Source organism: Lytechinus pictus, chromosome 2 (assembly GCF_037042905.1).
Source record: "Lytechinus pictus isolate F3 Inbred chromosome 2, Lp3.0, whole genome shotgun sequence".
Lineage (NCBI taxonomy): Eukaryota > Metazoa > Echinodermata > Echinoidea > Temnopleuroida > Toxopneustidae > Lytechinus > Lytechinus pictus.
The window spans coordinates 31,721,690-31,735,108 of record NC_087246.1 but is presented as its reverse complement, the minus strand read 5'-3'; the positions used below and the strand labels follow the sequence as shown (position 1 = coordinate 31,735,108).

Here is a 13,419-nt window from a genome sequence, read left to right as displayed (position 1 = left end):
AACTGCAAGATCAAATATTTGCTACAAGTAAATTGAATACATGATGTAATTTCTTCTTTTTGATTGTTCATCTTTTCTCCGACAAGTACAAATCGATAGAAATCAACTAAAATGTACAAAATACAAATATATACAAATTGTCTGAATGATATAAGCATAAAACCCCAGGAAAACGACTTGTAGCAAGATACGCCTGCGTAACACAAACTAGATAACAAAATATAAGGACTAAGAGAAGGAGAGGGGGCAATTTAGTAACTCCCATAGAACATGTTTAGAGAAACATGTGTTGTGAATATTTTGCTCGAAAAAATATCGCTGCTGCTCCATAATATTGGCGTCAAAATGATTATCTCTCATGGTCCTGGAAAGCGGGGGTGCCGAGGATGCTGAAGCACCTCCAATATTGTCCTTGGGGGTGCTGCGTGTATTATTCTCCATAGGCAGCAGCCCCTGGAATTCCGGAAGGTGTGACAAAATTGAGAAATGTAATCACCTACATTTTGTAAAGAAACTTTTTTTCGCTTGCCAAATTTACATCAGCACCCCCAGTCAAACAAGTGGAGCGCCTCTGGCAGTCTCACTTGCATCGCGCCATTCAATATAGCAGCAGTGCTGGCTTTGAAAACTACTATAAAATAATTATTCACAAAAACAACATTCATATAATGATACAATACTACGTTCATTGACAATAAATGACATTTGACCTCGATCATGCGACCTAAGACTTGTCAGTAATACTTGATTACCCCTATATCCACATTTTATAAACTATATCTATAAACTTTGAAAGTTATTACAGCAATCTAATAATTACCTTCAAAATGGCCAAAGTTCAATGACCTAAATTGACCTTTGACTTTGGTCATGTGACCTGAAACTCGCATGGGATGTTCAGTGATACTTGATTACTCTTATGTCCAAGTTTATGAACTAGATCCATACACTTACAGAGTTATGATGGTTATTAAACAAATACCCCCAACATGGCCAAAGTTCATTGACCTTAAAAGTCGTTCCCAGGGCCCTGTTATCTCTATTCAGAATTGTTGTAAATCATCCATTAATTTTTATATGTTCATAAATGTTTCTTTATATTCTAAGCAATCCTGTTTAACCATACTGTACATGGTTAATATTTTAAATGTCACCGTTGATCATTAAAAGTTCTTCAATCGTTTACATTAACTTGTTTTTGCATTTGAAATTAACATATTGACATGAATGAAGCTATACAATTTTATCAATTTAGAATTCATTTATTGTATTTTTATTGATTCGTTTCATTATTACATTTTCCACAGATCAGTCAGTTAAATTCACTTTGATCGGGATTTGATAAGAAAATACCGAGACATCTGAAAACAGATTGTGGTTGAATAATGTCTTGGACTACTTTTAACCATTATGTCAAAGTTTATATCCACATTCTATTCACTTCTGATCAGCTTAATTGACATCATCGTAAAATAAAGACACAGCGAAAGTACCGGTTACTGATAATTTTGGATTTTTTTTCTAGGAAAGTTGAAGAACTGTATGAAGAAATTTATGTCATCTAGAAAGTCAATTTTAAAGCTGTATACAATGTTATTATACGACGTATTTCTTGTGGTTTCATCCACAATTTTTATGTTATCATAATATAGAGATTATCAAGAGTACAGAATGCGATCTCTCCTGATCGGTACTGCTGGAGATAATACCAATATCTCTTTATGGGCTTCTCAATCTTGTACTCATTAACGAGGTTTCGAACGTGCTTCAGCTCGTCATTGTACTCATCAATGCTCACCAAACCTTCTTTGTACTTCACCGTGGCTACCAGGATTGTATTGCTTTGAGACACTGCAGCATATAGGCAAGTATTACTTGGTTTTGTTAATGTATGTTTTACATCACCTTCTTTGTCTATCAATCGTACAGTATTACCTGTTCTAATGATTAGTGAATCATTGTAAGAAGCGATTTGCCAAGGCTCATATCCTTGGCATGGTATCTCCTTGATTGCCTTCCCACCTGCTGATGAGAACACCAGGATATTCTTGGGTTTCATGTAGCTAACATAGATCAGATCATCATTATCAATAGTGAGGTGAGAAAACCCACCTTCATCGTAATTCAGAGTCTCAAACATCACATTCAACTTCATGAACTCTGGTGTGTACAGTGCTACCGTGTTTGAGTAATCAATTACAACACATCGACCATCAGAGAGGAAACCTAATGCACTAATCCAAACATCCTTGAGGACTGTCTGCTGGAGATGACCATCAGCAGAGAAGATGTTCACACCACGCGCTGCACATCCTACTGCCATCCTACCATCTGGTGTGTTTATCATGGCACTCATGCTATTTTTAGTAGGCAAACTAATGCTCTTTGCAACTACATTAACAATTTTACCGAGATTTAACCCGTCCTTTCCAACATTTCTCTCAAAAATGGAACCTTTCGCCTTCCCGCATGTTTTATTCGGCTGCTCATAATCAGGATTTTCCTGATTTAAGGCCTCTTGTAGGTCTTCACATAATGTGTCATACACAGCCAAAGTATCCATGTCTACTGGTGCATTTCTCCTATTGGTTACCATCTCAGCAATGGTCGTCAACTGATTGATGCGCTGCTGAGCTGATTTCTTCATTTCTTCAAGGGCTTCCTCTGCTCTTTTAGTCTTTCCCTTGACTTCACCAAGGAGAATTTCTCTCTTCTCTGTCAACTGCCGAACTGCTTCTTCGTATGCTTTGTTGATGTCATCTGTGCAATGCTTCATAGCATCATCCACACACTTTTTCTCTTCATCGATGAGATCGATGTAATTTTGAAAGCAAGATTGTTTCTTCTCCACCTTGGATTTAAGCCCTTCGATGGTCTTCGTGTGATTACTTTCATAAGCAGCTGACTCGATGACCTGGTGTCCTTGATCTTTATGTTCCATAACAGCACACCTGAAGCATGTGAATCTCTTACAATTAGAACAGAAACATTCTTCATCTTCTTTCGGATGTTTCCTGCATTTCCGGTATCTACGTATTGACACCTTTCCTGATGAGATCTCACTCATGGCTATGATCTCATGATCGACAAAGTTTTTCCACTGAGAGTGCATATTGTGGCAAGTAATACATAGATAGTTGCTACAGTCTTGGCAGTAGTCAACAGCTTTGGGCTTATCCTCGGAATCACAATTCGTGCAAATTTGATGTTGATTTTTCACGTCCTCTATAAGATTCCTGAAAGCTAGGCTTGCCGGTAGTTTGCTGACATCTTTGTTTGGGACCTGGGTATAATCTCTGCAGACAGGGCATCGGATCATCTGATCATCACCATGGGATTCCAAGAGCTTTTCCAGACAGACCTTGCAGTAGGTGTGGGAACAAGACAGGATCTTTGGATCAGTGAAGGTAGTCAGACAAACAGGACACTCCAGACTCTGAGAAATCGTGTCTTTTAATTCCTCAGCCATGATTGAACTCTACAGAATTACAAAATGAAAAAAAAAAAGAATTCATAAGAAGGGAAACAATGACCTTCTTTCGTCTCTGGAGCGTACCTCTCAGAGGCCACGGAAACGGAGGGGGGGGGCAGTGGGGGCCTCAGCCCCCACACTTTTTCCCAAAAGTGTACAAAAACGTAATGTGACCATCTGATTATGATTCTTTTTTTTTGCATGGTCAGCCCCCCCCCCACTTTCAAAACCGCTCCGCAGCCCCTTGCTCTATAGAAGCAGGATGATTTAGCTGCCAACCCCCCCCCCCCCATTAAACACACACACGATTTTGAAAGGAACGAAAGAATGGTATGTCGTTTATTTCTAGATTTATTCATTCTTTAGCCTTGATTAAACAGGTGTAATATAGCTCCAGGGATTTTTATTCTAAGAAGTGATAAATGATAATAATGTTAATGATAAGTAGAAAAAGAATGAAATGTGTGTGTGCATGTAAACATAGTTTAACATTTTATTTTCATTAAGAAAGGCACAACGTACTTCCTTCGTGATTTGTTATCTCTTCATCTTTCCGGAATATACGTTCTTACATATATGAATTAATTTTCACCTTCTAATCTTTGAAATTTTCCTTTCAGATATGAGATTCCGTTGCTGTTGATATAAAGTAAGCAGAAAAGTGAAAATGATATCAAAATTTGATAAATTTATATAAAGCTACCACATTTAAACTATACACAACAAAAAAAGTAAGTCCCCCTAAATCTAATTGCTGTAACTTTTGAACGGAGTTATTTTGAGATATGATATTTCGTAGGTGGTTTTCTAAACTCATTAAGCAACTCCTGGGGAAAAATGAGATTGATTGGGTGAGTCATGCATGAGTAATTAAAGATTTAATAAAAAATGACAATTTTTGAAAGTCACAAGAGTCGTTTTTCAGATTGTGCAAATACAAAGTTGGGCAAAAGTTGTTTTTAGGTGAATGTTATGGTGTTATGCTGTTTTGCTATTCATCATTTAGCCACTCCACACACAATTTTGATATCGTATGTTCATGGTTGAGTGAGCACAATATCGCAGGGGCCGCGGAAGCGGGGTTGGGGCCACTTTTTTCAAAAATTATGTACAAAAATGTAAAAATGACCATACGATTGTGATTTTTTGCATGGTCAGCCCCCCCCCCCCCATTTTTGGCTCAGCCCCTCCCCCACACTTTGAAAACCGTTCCGCGGCCCCTGTATTGTGACGTATCATCATAGGGGTTTTTGGTAGTATCCTCGACAACTTGTTAGGTCATATTATAATTTGAAAATGTTGGTGGCTCCCCCGATTATAGGCCCCTCCCCCATTTTTAAATTCTGGATCCACCACTGATTTGTCCATAAATTAAACTGATCATGAGAAATTGTTAGAAAAAGAATACATTTATGCAGTATAAAGAGTATTCATTCCTAAGTTTTCGAATGTGCTCGCTCAACCATGAAAATGTTAAGTTCGGTAAGTGTGTGGTGATAGAAATGATGGATGATAAACACAACAGCAATTAAAGTCACATTTGAAACCGAATTTGCCCCCAATATTCACTTTATCCGTTAATAAACAAATCGATTTCATTTTTGCACAGAATTCTGCCCATAGGTTGATAAATATTACTGCCAAATGACATTGCTAAAGACAGCCTTGAAAAAAGTTCCACCATATTGAATAAGGGGTTACTTATTCTTAAACATATGCGCTCATAATGTACACAAGTCTATGAGAGAGGAAGTCAAAATTTTAACAAATATGAAATAATGGTTTTGTTTCATGGACGGTTTTTGTTACTTTTGCCAACAGTTATTTCATGAAACTTCGCTAAAGGCTTCAGAGTAACACTGTCCAAAAGGCGCGCACACCAAAATAACAATTCGATACGGCACAGAGTGGGGCCAAAGCCTTGAACTTTCTTCTCATTTACATAATTTTCGAATATTGTGTGCTCACTGATGCATCAAACATCGGGATTTTCATAAAAATCAAATCAAATGAACCATGCAAGGAGGTTTGTGACAGATATCCATAGTTACAAGGTGCATTTTTTCCAATAACGTAAAAAAAGAGCTAATCACATTCCACATGTTCATTCAAGCGTGAATGTTTAATTAAACGCCTTTGAATCATTGAAGCATGTTAATTGGTCATGAACATAACGAAAAAGTTGATAAAAGATCAGTTTCAGTTACCAAAATGAAACAATACTTGCCTATGATATTTGAAAATCGTATTTTTTGTTTTCAATAAATGTTCATTGAACCGTGAAACGATGAATATTGCTGAAGATACTCTTCCCAAAAATAACTGTCATCATATGCTATCATTTTTATTGATGAAAATTTGTAAAAGATCCAATTATAGCAAATTTGGACTTGTGTTTATTCAACCGTGAATTGTATCGTCTTTTAGAAAGTACTTTTTACAAGCCTTCTGACTATTTTTCATGATGAGAATGTGGAATCAGTTCCAATAAAATGAAATCAAAGTCATGATTTTTGGCTTGTGACTTTTGAAAAGTGAAATTTTTGCCTTCTGACGGTGCTCACTGAAGCATGATGTAAAATACGTTCATAACATTTACTAAGAGGGTAGCTTATAAAATTACCTACACGCTCATGTAAAAATATATCAAAAACTCGCATTGGTTCGGAAATTATTGATGTTTGTTCATGGGGGGACTTACTTTTTTTTGTTGTGTATATATGCATCGCTTGAATATTAGCTTAACATCACTATATTGAGCTCACAATAAAGAATCCAACATTGAATTATCATAATCTGAATATCAATGTTTCTTTGATAAGGTAATTTTTATTATTCGTAATTATTCATTTAATTGTTTCTAGTATAGTTTTCACAAACAACTTATTTTCGTTTGGTATAGTAGGCCAATCCTTTTGTAAATTAGAAAAATAATTTTTTTTTTTTTTTTTTCATACATAAGTTTAATACATTTTCCACCTTTGGAATTGCGCCACACTGTGACTTCGGGAGACATTCCGTAGGCTAAATGGCTAAGACTTTCATCGATGTGAATAAAAATGTACACAAGTTTTTTATTTGAGCAAAATTATTTCACTCACCTTTGCACTATGATCCGTCAGTTGCAGATTTATTAAAGTTTATATCGTCTGGGTTCTCTTCAGAATAGTGGTAAACTGATCATTATCATCGTGTACAAATAACATCAATCTATTCTTATGAGAATTCCAAAAGACCTTTGATTTTATCAATATGTATTATAACACAGCAATAATGATAACAACATACTATCCTTGTAATGGCGCGTATCAAATTGTCTATACAGGTATATGCTGGATATTGGATACACCCTAATTTTCATACAGCTACCCCCCCCTCCCTCATACTCACTAGTATCATGCCGAGTGGTGTTTTATTTACTTTTACATGTATACTCCTTTGACAAGATGGCGACATATTTTATTCCGAAGGTTCGTTATTCCGAAGGTTCATTATTCCGAAGGTTCGTAATTCCGAAAGGTCGTTTGTCCGAAGGTTAGTTATTCCGAAAATGAAATAGGTTCGTTAGTCCGAAAATGAAATAGGTTCGTTAGTCCGAAAACGAAATAAGGTTCGTTAGTCCGAAAATGAAATAAGGTTCGTTTTTCCCAAAATGAAAGGATAGAAATTACTGAACAGATAATTAAATCAAAGTTAAGCATAATGCATGTCATAATTGCATGTAAATATTTACTGAGTAATAAGTAAAATCATAATACACTAGCTACGTATGGAATTAAATAGAATTATTTGATTTTTTTGTTTTGTTTTAAGTTGTTTTATTGAATTCATTCAACACAAATACAATATCATTATTTTTCGAGTAACATAATACAAATAGAATATATGTAACTGTTTCAACATTATTTTGAACTGATCAAAAAGATAATAGACAAATATAATGTACATGAGTAAACTGAACAAACAAACAAACAAGTAGAGACCAACAAGCAATACAGAAACAAAAGAAAACAAAATAGAGGAAAATAAAAAAATTGTGACAAAAAGGAGGCAGTTTTTATCGGCATTGACGGTCAACTAACTGAGTTAGCTAAATCTGCAACACGCTCTAATATTGTTTTTTTTATTATGGTCTGTCAGTGGCACCGCATAGGCCGATGCAGGGGGCGAGGGGCCCGCCCCCCCCCCCCTTATTGCCAGAGGGAAAACAATAAAAAGGGGGAAAGAAAAAAATAATTTCCAGTTTTCAGGCCATAATATTAACATATTTGGCGCTCTCATAGGCTTATCAAATTAATTAATAAGATATAAATTCAATAAATAAATTGTCCTTCTTTCAGAATGGAATATCGACAAGTTTCATCTCGTGCTTAGGAAGAGGAATAGGAAGATAGTCATCATGTTCATATGATGACAAATTGTCCTTAGAATGTCCCGGCCCTATGTCAAAACTCAAAGCAATAATAGTGCGATCCATATCCACCTCATAAGATTCCTAGTGCTTGAAATATAGAGTTTGAATTGACCTTTTTTCAGATCGGGATATCAAATATATTTTCGCGCTCGCTTTATTTATTTTCATGAAAAAAAAATGCATTCAAAATGTCCAGATTCTAGGTCAAAATATGAAACACGCGCGCATGTTTAATAGATAAGAGCTTGTTCTCTATTTATTAAATCATTATCCAGTTTCAGATCAGAATATCAAAGATTTTCAGCTCGTGCTTTGCGCTCGCATTATTAATGTCGGAATATACCTAATTACTCATCCTTTCATGATTTACAAAACATGAATATGTGTCCCGTTTCTAGGTCTAAGGGGGTGTTGCAAGAAAATATTTGCAATCAATCGCAAATATTCTGTTGTAATTTTATATTTGATTAATGACTTTTAACTACAGCAAATCAGATTACACTCCTTATTTCATGAAGCAGATGAGCAATCAATCGCAAATTTGCAATTAATTGCACGGCATATGCTTGATTTCGGGAACGAAAATAGAATTGCAATTGATTGCAAGTTTCTTGCAAAGCCCCATAAATCTCGATTTTTTTTTTGTCCGCTCACGCTTCGCGTTCGCATGAATTGTTTAGTTATATATACCTACACTCTAAAAACAAATCGGTCAAAAAATGATTAGTTGATAGGGTCAGCTGGGTGCAACTGCTTTTTTAGTCACATTTGACTATTTTCTAGTCGTATTTTGCTACAACAAAGTTACTTCTGACTAGAATATATGTCACAAATGTGACTATCAGTGATTGCCATATCAGTTGCACACAGCTAACTACTGGTCTTGTCAATTTGACTAATTTGTTTTTATAGAATGTATCCTGTTAACGATTACAAAAGAGCTTAGAATTTCCATTCTTTTGGTAGAAATGTCACATTTCTTTATTAATATAGGAAGATTCCCAATTACTTATCCTTTTCATGATTTACAAAACATGTATAGAGTGTTCCGGGTTTTTTTTTTAGGTCTAAATCTCGATTTTTTTTTCCGTTCGGGCTCGCACCAATTGTTTAGTTATATACCTATCCGGTTCACGAATACAAAAAGTGCTAGGAATTTCAATTCTTTTGGTAGACATGTCAAAAAATTTTAGCTCCCGCTTTGCGCTCGCATTATTTGATTGCTGAATATGTAACGTCTTCATGTCTAACTGCAAGCATGTCCTTAACAGGTCACTTTAATAAGATCAAAACGTATATTAAAGATTTCTGTTGCGCTTCGCGCTCGCAGTAATTATTTAGTTGCATATACATGTGTTCAGGATCACAAACATTGCCCAGAATTTTATGACAAAATACATGAAATTTCATAATAAAATTAGCTCGCGCTTCGCGCTCGCACTACATGTATTTAAATAAGGCTTATGACATTATAATTATTCATAATTATGAGCGCTTTGCGCTCGCATTATTAATGTAGGAAGATTCCCAATTACTTATTCTGTTCATGATTTACAAAACATGAATAGTATCCCGCGGGTTTTTTTTAGGTTTAAATCTCGAATTTTTCCGCTCACGCTTCGCGCTCGCATCAATTGTTTAATTTTATATCTATCCGCTTCACGATTACAAAAAGTGCTTAGAACTTCCATTATTTTGGTAGAAATGTCCAGCTCGCGTTTGCGTTCGCATTATTTGAGTGTTGAAATGTGTAACGTCGTGTCTAACTGCAAGCATGTCCTAAACAGGTCACTTTAATCAGATCAAAAAAATACACGATATTGTAAAAAAAAAAAATTAGCTCGCGCTTCGCACTCGCACTATTTGAATAAGGCTTATGATATTATAATATATTTATGTTGATTTAAAAGAATAAAGCAAAGAAGTTACTATTAGGACTACCCCTTCGAAATAACAAACATAAAGCAACTTCGAGCGGCCGATCGGGGAGTATATGGCTTAACCCCCTCCCTATTGGCAAAGGTTGGATCCTCGCCTGGCACTGGAAGCGTGGGTAGGATGTATTAACCCCCCCCCCCCCTCCTCTCATTTAAGGTTTTCCCATTTTTTCAAGTCTCTCGTTAACGTTTTCCGCTCGATCGAAATCTTTTGTTCTTTTTCTGTGCTTTTCAGTAATACCTTTCTCGTATTTCAAACGCAGTTGGAAGCTTATATTTCCCCCTTGCATTGTACATTAAACATTATTTTTAATCAATAAAACAAATCATAATCTATCACATCTAAATCAATATAAATTTCTTTTCAACTTGAGTAATTAAGAATTACTAGTGGAAGATTAAACAAATTCATTAAACAAGTCCATACCATTTCCACTTTTTCACACTCGAAAAATATATGATTGTAGGTTTCCTCAACTTTATAATTTTACCAAATGAACATTCTATATTATTTTGTTACAAAGTGAACTCTGTCCAATTGTGGTTCACATAAATAATGTTGTATGATAACTTAAATTGAAATTCTCTCAATTTGTTATCCAATGTGTTCCATCTTCAACGATAAAATTCCTTTTTCAATATCATGTTGGGACAATTCATATGCTATTTCTAAATTGTGAAAAGCTACCGGAACCTCGGTCATCTTTACACTCTCTATACATTTTTTTTTCTTTAACAAACCGATTCAAATTGGAAAACTTATTGCAGAAAATAAATTCAATTTTTAGATCTTCAATTCTAATATGCTTCCTTAATTCAACTTTCTGTTGGAGTGTCTGAAAATATATCATGAATGGCTCATATTTCACCTTTACCAAGTCCTACACTCTTGAAATGTTGGGTAACATACTGTCCACAAAAAAAATTATCCATCTCTGGGTTGTTTTCAACTAATACTGTGTAGTTTTCACCAAAAGCACACATTATTGGTTTAAAACTACCCAGAATTTGATAAAGTTTAACCAATTGTGTGGACAGTATGTTGCCCAACATTTTTAAGAGTGTATACATCTAAAATAAGTATCTGACTTAAACGCCCCTTCTTTATCGATAAAATGGCGCAGTTCAAAGGTATTTTTTGAGAAAAAAAGATTTTTATGACAATTTGTGTTTCCTACCTTCTTAATAAACCTATTACTGAGAAAGATTTCAGTTCTTTTATTCCTGATGTTCTTTATAATACTTACATTTATATAACACCAGATACTTGGTCACCTGACCAGTTCTCTGATCCACATAACCATTTGTATACAACAAAGAGTAAGCATTTTTTAAACCCCATAATCAAGAAAGAAAATATTTTGTGTCCTTCTCTCGCCATAAACATGATACATTTTGTTTTGGATACCAATCAGGCACTAGTGATAGAGCGTTCATATTAATTAATTAATTTTGAATATACAGAATGTCTACCAAGTGGATGCTTCCAATAGATGTGAGGTCTAATTTCTTTCCACCAATTTAATAATTTAATAATTTTGCTTCGTTCTTTAGAACATTTTTTTATGTTAAAAATAATAAATTTGTATCATTTGACAATAGATGGAGAAATATAATTATGTTGTTGATATTATATTGATTATGCTGTATTAAAATCATACATTTTTGGATCTTTATTTATGTATATAATTAAAGCATTTTATGTTGTGTTATGTTTTATATGGTCGAAAGATATGTTTAAATGAATATGATATGATAGAGAATTTTTTTTGCTTAGTTGATATTTTACGCAATACCAACTTTCTTTCCAGATGGGAAAGAGTTTCCACATGAGTAGGCTTGAAATGTAAAATAAATGGTTTATTTTTATTAATCTTTAGTCCAGATATTTATTGAAAATCTCCAAGATTACCTCTAATCTAGTGATTATTAGTTTTGTACAAGAATAGTTAGATTATTACACAGCAAAAACGCTGTTTACTATTATGAACCTTTGCTTCTCAAAGGGGGGGGGGGCACGGGCCGGCTGTGCCCCCCCCCCCTCCTGGATCCGCCAGTGGGTGTATTGTTTGCAGGTCGTCGTAAAGATGGTCAGGAACTACAAGCGGAAAACCGTGACAAGACAGACATGGGATGAAGACCCAATGAAGAGTGCCATAAAAGGGGGAGTTTCATTTTGCCCAAGTGGTGGGACAAAAGGGATTTGTCTTTTGGAAAAATAAATTCGAATTTCTCTGGAATTTACACCTGGTAATTCATAAATTGTCGTTATTGTCGTTGATATAAAAAAAAAGTACAAAGAAATGTATCTGAAATTGTCAGTGCCATTGTCTTTTTTTCGTTGATAAGGTCTATTCCATTATGCCCCACCTGAATCCTACAACTTCAATGTGCGTAAAATATGCATACACTTACAAAAATAGAAGAATAGTTCAATTTACTCACCTTTGTCTATATATCCGTTAATTCCAGCAGTTGATTTCGTTCTATATAAATGCAAGATTATTGGTCTCAGTCCTCCACCATGTCCACACACAGTTATGCATATCAGAATTATGATAATCGTGAACGAATTTTACATTTTATATGCAGTCTGTTCAAATGACGGGGAATTTCCACCGACCTTTGCTATATCAAATAGTTCTTGACATTATCAAAAATTAAAATAATGAACGTGACGGTGGTGGTGTTCTGACCTATTAGTATACTTATGATCACAGGCCTCTAGACCTTATTGTTTGTTTGTTTTCATATCGGCTTGTGACTTAATGTATAGAAAAGGAGATTTGAAAAAAATAAACACGAGAAATATAATGAAACAAATCAAATCTTTATCGTGTGATAGCATTTCATCAACATTTCATGTCTGACAGGCTGTCACATCTGACAACTTGTCAAATTTAACAACTTTCCACGATTTTGATTGGCTGACAATAAAAAGCACTGATACTAGGGTAATATTGTAGGATAAAAACAGCGATATGAAATGCTCCCCTGGGATGGATCCAGGGTTGAACATGAGTAAGGGAAGGGCAGTGGTGATATAAGCTAAATAAAATTAAGAAGCAAAACAGAAGGGATGAAAGGTCTTTATATATTTAAGGGGAGGTAAATCTTGAAGGGGCACAATTTAGTTACAATGTGAGATCCTCGGCGAGGGTAAGGACTAAAATGGACTATAAATGTCGCGATTTTAAAGTGCTTTAATACAAATTTCTTGGGAATTAAACGGTATAGTTGGAATTGAATGTGCAGGAATGTAATAATTTCTGAAAACTATTCATGCCTCAGTACTTTTAATGCGAGCGATCGAATGCTTTAGTATTTATGCAGGTTTTCGCACTGATGTACAGATGAGGGGCTCTTGGTCCCTTCCCCCCCCCCCCCATTTTTCACGACCTAAGATTTAAAAAAAAAGAGAAAAGGAAAGAGATAAGGGTAGAATGTGATGTTATTTTCTGACTATTATGTCAAAATCTATCACAAACTTGGATTTTTGTAATGAAAAATGTCGAAATTACTTTTATGCGATACGCTGTATCGAGCCCCCTCAAAAATTTTGGTGTATTACGCCACTGGGTTTGCAAGTCTGATCA

General features: G+C 35.0%; 1 protein-coding gene across 1 annotated transcript; it reads right to left on the bottom strand.

Annotated features, from left to right (window-relative positions):
- Positions 1 to 1,008: 1,008 nt before the first annotated feature.
- LOC129272762 (uncharacterized) lies at positions 1,009 to 12,380 on the bottom strand. Its single transcript, XM_064095824.1, has 2 exons — positions 12,269 to 12,380; positions 1,009 to 3,478 (listed from the first exon to the last, which is right to left on the bottom strand). Exon 2 carries the CDS (start codon positions 3,467 to 3,469, stop codon positions 1,634 to 1,636), a length of 1,836 nt encoding a protein of 611 aa, XP_063951894.1. The 5' UTR covers positions 3,470 to 3,478; positions 12,269 to 12,380; the 3' UTR covers positions 1,009 to 1,633.
- Between the last annotated feature and the right edge of the window lie 1,039 nt (positions 12,381 to 13,419).

Bases quoted from the DNA above. Each gene is read 5' to 3' on its own strand.
- LOC129272762 (XM_064095824.1), bottom strand. From the start codon at position 3,469: ATGGCTGAGGAATTAAAAGACACGATTTCTCAGAGTCTGGAGTGTCCT.